The following is a 6,000-nucleotide window of genomic DNA, read 5'->3' as shown; positions in this document are numbered from 1 at the left end:
TCAGAAAGTTAGGCCCACTAATTTCATTCATAATTTAACTGGCATATCACTAGCAGCTTTCTGTAGCACATGTGAGTGTTGTACTAACTTCACCACATTCAATTCATTCTGCCTGTGCTTACATTAAATCTAATTTTTTTAATTCTGATTTTATACTGATCCAAAAGCTTGGCAGCCATAGTCAATAACTGGTCTGATCAAGGCTCTATACCATTGGCAGTGTTTTCTTATCTCCCCCCAAAGAAGTCCCAGCAATACTTTTAAGCAAGTTGATCTTTCCTTTGCATTTCCTCTTTAACATCCTATCTGAGTCTTCCAAAGTAATTTAGTATCAAATATTACCCCTAGGAATTTAAACTTCTTAACTATATTTGTTCTCCATACCTACACATTTTACATTCCTTAGTAGCTTTTCTTTTTGTAAAGATCAATCCTTTCATTTTAGCAGTGGAGAACTTGAAACCCCATGCACATCTCCAACCTGAAGTCTCTTGTAATGCTTTGTTGATTCTCTTTTCTGCCATCTCAAGGTTCTGCTCCTAATCCATAAAGCACAATCATCTGCAAATAGAGTGACAACTACCCAAGCACTTACTAATTTTGGAAGATCATTTACCATAATATTCAATAAGGGCTGACTGATAAAAATGGTACACAGCAGGGAAGTTTAATGTTATATATAGTTGACACAAAATTCCCAATTCTGACCTGCATGGTCCTTTTACTCAAAAATTCTCTGATCCATCCATTCATTTTTTCTAGCCTGATCGTGCCTGTTTTGTACAATAAGCCTTCCCTCCATAGTATGCTGTATCCTTTTTTAATATCTGGAAAGACAGCTATCATGAAATCTTTCTTTTTCATATTTTTTTGTTTTTCAGTTTCCAGTTTAACAATATGGTCAATGGTGCATCTTCCTCTCCTAAAACCATTCTGCACCTTAAATATAATGCCATTGGTTTCCAAATAGACAACCAATCTGTCATTCACCATTCTCTCTATAATTTTACTCAGACAGGACGTAAGGGCAATTGGTCTATAGGCATCCTCTTTTGTGGATATTTTGCCTGGTTTTCTTATTGGAATTATTACTACATCTTTCCATCTTACCAATATCACTCATTGTTCCCATATAATAATATAGAATTCCAAAAGTATCCTCAAACTGATTTCAGGAAGATATCTGAACACTATATTGCAGACATTATCTTTGCCTGGGGACATATTTTTGTTTATATCAATAGCTTTCTCAAGTTCCTGCATATAAAACTTTTCATTCAGTATAGTATCTTCATGCTTTCCCCACTGTATACAGGTTTATACCTCTCTTCAATGAATTGTCTTGTAATGTGGCACAAAACTACACTTTCATTTTCATCATTACTCATCCCTCAGAAAATTTCTGCTAAAAACATCTGTTCTCTCATTCTCATTATCAGAACTTCGAACTATTTTTTTGTCAGTTCCAATAGGAGCTGGGATGTGATTACTCTCAGTCTAAATTCCACTCATTCTTCTAATTTGCCTGTATATTTTGGTATCTTTATTTGACCTCCCACAATACTTTCTCCAATTCTTTTTTTTTTTTTAAATTCTTCGTGCTATGGCCTTAGTTCTTTTATATTTCATTAGACCTTCACTATTAATAGTATTTTTCATATTGTTAGTTAGTTTTCTTAAGATTTAAGGTGGGTCTTTTTCTACTACTTTCAACCTTACCTTGTCCTTGAAAAGTAATAAGTATAGGGAAATGATCACTCCCAATTCCTCCTTCCTTATATATTTCCCAGTTGCATTTGCTTGCAATATCAGATCTAAGCAAGAAAACCGACCATCTGCTGCATTCAGTCTAGTGGGGGTGCCATCATTTTAAACCACTAGATTGTTTTCATCAATGAGTCTTTCCAGACATGTGCCATTACTACCAGTTGTCCTACTTCCCCATAGTTTATTTATGACTGTTTAGGTCACGTATATAATGGTGACGTATATATGGTCTTTTAGCATTCTTCATTATTTCTTGTAATTCTGAGCTTTCTAATGTCCCATATAAGTTATAGATATTATAAATCTTTAAAGAAATATTTCTCCTCTCCAATGGGCTCTCAAGAGCATTATATTTGAGACTTATTTCTTCATTCTCTACTTGGGTGTAATTTAATCGTTCCCTTATGAAAGTACAAACACTTCCATCTCTACTTAGTTTTTGGTCTTGTCTAAAAGCCTGGAATTTTCAAAGCAAACTTTTCAACCAACCATATTTTCTGGATACATATGAGATCTGGTTTAGTATATTTTCTTTTTGTTCTTGACCATGCGCTATCAAACTGCGCACATTCCAGCAAAATACTGTGATCCCCAACTAGTCATATTTCACTATTGCCCTCATTCAAGATTGCATGAAAATGATCCATTGACAGATTACGAACACATAAGTATTTTCCATGACCCTGGCTATAATTTTAATTTTTTCTGACTCCTCCTCCATATGTGATGTTCAATTTATCACTTCTATCATACATGCAATAAACCTTTCTTTTTTCTCTATTAATATTTTAGCACCAGTTCCTTCTGCAGGGTTTGTAATATTTTTTATAGAATGAGGCTGCATCGGCAGTTCTTTTCCTGTGCTGATTTTCTTTTCTTTTTCCTAGTTACAGCTTCTTCACAAGATTTTGATAACAATTTTTGTCTTTTGTATCTCTTTAGATGTCTCTTTTGCCACAATACAGCCTGTGTGCCAGACAGATTCCCAACACAGTTACTACACTTGACCTCCACCCCTTTTACACAATTTTCATAGGAATAGTCACCCCACATTTACTGCATCTCATTTTCCCTTTACGAACATTTGCCTATATCATTGGCACTTATAGCACCTTATGGGAGGGGGATATATGGCTTGGTTCTAAATATCTGATGATACCCTAATATTAGTTTCTCAGGGAAGTCCTGCCCTTAAATGTAACCAGCACTGCTCTGATGGCATGTTTTCTCTTCCTTACTTACTAATTAACTGCTTGCTTACTACCACAATTTTCCTGTTTTTTTTTTAAATCTCCAGAGGTACCCCATATATTACCCTCCTTGCTTCAGCCAAATACTTTTGATAGCTGGCAACTTATTTAACTTTCCCTAAATTTAGCTTCTAGTAGTTTATTACTCTGCAGGAAAGAACAAAAGAGGAAAAGAACTAAATCCAGTGACTATGGCCTGGTCTACACTAGGAAATTAGGTCAATATAACTACGTCACTCAGGGTTGTGAAAAATCCACACTCCTGAGCGACATAGTTAAACTGACCTAACCTCTGGTAGAGACAGTGCTAGGTCAATGGGGGAATTCTCTCATCAGCATAGCTATCGCCTTGTGGGGTGGTGGATTACCTACGCTGATGGGAGAACTCCAGCAGTCAGCATAGGCAGTGTCTTCATAGAATCATAGAATATCAGGGTTGGAAGGGACCTCAGGAGATCATCTAGTCCAACCTCCTGTTTAATGCAGGACCAATCCCCAAATCCCTAAATGACCCCCTCAAGGATTCACTGAAGCGCTCCAACAGCATGTAGAATTTTAAGTGCAGACAAGCCATAAGAAAGGTTGTGATATTTGGGCACAAGTACTTGAAAGGTGCCAATACTCAGGAGGGAGAGAAATGGTTTGGTACAATAAATATAATACATCGGTAGAACTAGGAGTAATTGGGTGAAACTAGACAAATGAAAAGGTAGCCCAAATATCTTCCTCACCGTGTGACCTGTTAGACCATGAAATAGTCTCCAAAGGGACATGGTGGAAGCCCCATGTCCAACACCAAACATTCAAAAATAAGGAATCAGGACCCCCAAATTTTGGCATTCACTTAAAAATCATGCTATTAAAAAAAGTTGGGTTCTCTTTACTTGCCTTATATGTTTTGTGAGCCTTTACGGGTCAGTCTTTTCTTGAAAAGCATGAGGGCTAGAAACTTAAAGATGAAAGCTGAGATTCTTATATGATTATATGACTCCAGGATCTGGGGCTTTAAGAAAACCATTGCAAAATCAGGAGTTGGCAATACTGCACTAGATAAATAGCTAGACAGACAGACAGTATGTACATAGAACATGATATAGATAGAGTTCTAGCTCAATAAGTCAGATACAATACAATATAACTTACTTTTATAGATATATGAACAGTTAACATATAGAATGGAAGAGACCCAGTCACTAATCTAATATGTTTTCCTGCCAATGCAGATTAAAAAACAATAAAAAGAAAAGGACAACTTCCCTCTCCCTCTTAGGGGAAAAAAAAATCTGCCTGAGATACCAGACCCCATTTTTCAATGAGCTGGGACTAGGGCTTTGAATATCAGACTAGCCCTGGTGAGTTGAGGACATAACTAAACTCTTTCCAGCCTCTCTCTTCTCTTAATCTCTTTGATTTTGCAATCAAATGGAAAACATTTATTTTAACATCTTGTATTGCCATTATGCTTCATTTAAAGACTCACTTGCAAGCCAGCAGCCGATTCTTTAAAATGAACAGCCCTGAAACCTAACCCATGCCAAAGGCAGTTTAGTTCTCTCCTTTGGGAAGGGAAGTGTTACTATCCATTCTTTTTCTTATGCTAAATACATATTTTCTGGTAAGGAACTTTTCCACCTCTGATTTACTGCATAATTTCCTCTCTTCTTTCCCCCCTGTCTCTTTGGCTAAAGGATTCTTTTCTTGTCTTATCCGCTCTGTCTCTTCACTGCCCCTTCATGCTTTTGTCTCCTGTGTGTACCTCTCTGCCCAGATTTCCCTGTGTGCTGTTTGTAACCCGAGCTCCCATTTCCTGGTAGATTTTCTTAAAGAGGCAACGTTCGGCAAGCAGAACAAAGCCTATTGTTTTATTTCCTCAAATCTTTTTGATCCTCACGTTGTGATCCATTTTCTTCTTTAGCCCCCGCTCCCCCTACATACACTTTACCGTTGTTAAAGGTGTGTAATTTTTGAGGGGGTTGGAGAGGGCTAGTCACAATTCTGCAGTTATTGGAGCAAAGATCGATGTAACATTTCCAAGCCTGACTTTCCCCTCCACGCAGATGTTTCTGCGTTTAAATTTTAACAGATCTTCGGGCAATGAACTATCAATAAAAACAATCTGTTTATTTTCTTCTTCTGTTATCCCATTTTCTTGTTTCCTGGTCTGTTTGTTCTGTCTGCACCAGGTTTGAGAACATAACTATTAAACTCCCTCTCCCGTCTCTAGTTTCACCATCAATTTGGACACTCTTTTGTGTCAGCAGATTCCCCCCTTTCTTTCTCCCTCTACCATGCCCTGCATTTATTTCCCTGTTGCCTGACGGTAACATGAGCCTTTATTTCCTGGTGGCAGGGCTCCTTTAAGAGGCAGAGCTCAGTGCTGGGAATTCACGTCAGTTTCAGCCCTGAAACTCTGAAGATCAATGAGCAAAGAGCTTTCTCTCAGTTCTGTCTTTCAGTTTCTCTCTTCCAGGAAGGAAAACATTCACGGAGAGGGGGAGAGAGCGAGAAAACCAGCCTCACCCTTCAGATCTCAAAACATAACACCGGCAAATTAAATCAAACATATTCACCCCTTCCTTCAAAGGGAAAAAAAACCAGCAAGCAAACATCTCAACAAAACTATGCGGGCTGCCTCTCCCAGGGACAGATCTGCAGGATCTTTGGGGTTATTTGGAAAGATGGTTGGAGTAACTTCTCCTTAAATGATTACGTCTGTCTGTGAAGGATTTCTGGGTTGGGGAGAGGAAAGGAAAGTGGAAAAAAACTGAGAACTTCCTGATCTCTCTCTCCTTCCCCCCCCACCCCCTTTCTGTGAGACATGTCTGAGGCTCCTGCTCAGTGTTGCATCAAGGTAAAAACCCATTTTCCCATTTTGAAACCTGCCTAGATCCAGACAATGTTTGCAGCGTGGAAGATTGCAGTGATTATATTTCTAACTGATCTCTCTTTGGGGAGGGGCGTGTGAACCAGGTTTGGGGGGGAA

General features: G+C 38.2%; 1 protein-coding gene across 3 annotated transcripts in view; it reads left to right on the top strand.

The window, feature by feature from the left end:
- Positions 1–5,406: 5,406 nt before the first annotated feature.
- The window catches only part of ETV6 (ETS variant transcription factor 6), a 180,627-nt gene continuing 180,033 nt past the window's right edge, over positions 5,407–6,000 (top strand). For 2 of the 3 annotated variants that reach the window (XM_030539439.1, XM_030539436.1), the window contains exon 1: positions 5,407–5,868. In XM_030539439.1, coding sequence (XP_030395299.1) covers positions 5,836–5,868 — 33 coding nt within the window. In that variant the 5' untranslated portion in view covers positions 5,407–5,835. The other variant, XM_030539443.1, reaches the window with a different exon arrangement.

This window comes from Gopherus evgoodei, chromosome 1, assembly GCF_007399415.2.
Source record: "Gopherus evgoodei ecotype Sinaloan lineage chromosome 1, rGopEvg1_v1.p, whole genome shotgun sequence".
In the NCBI taxonomy this organism is placed as follows: domain Eukaryota; kingdom Metazoa; phylum Chordata; order Testudines; family Testudinidae; genus Gopherus; species Gopherus evgoodei.
Note: the sequence above shows the minus strand (reverse complement) of the source record. Positions and strands in the feature narration are given on the sequence as shown.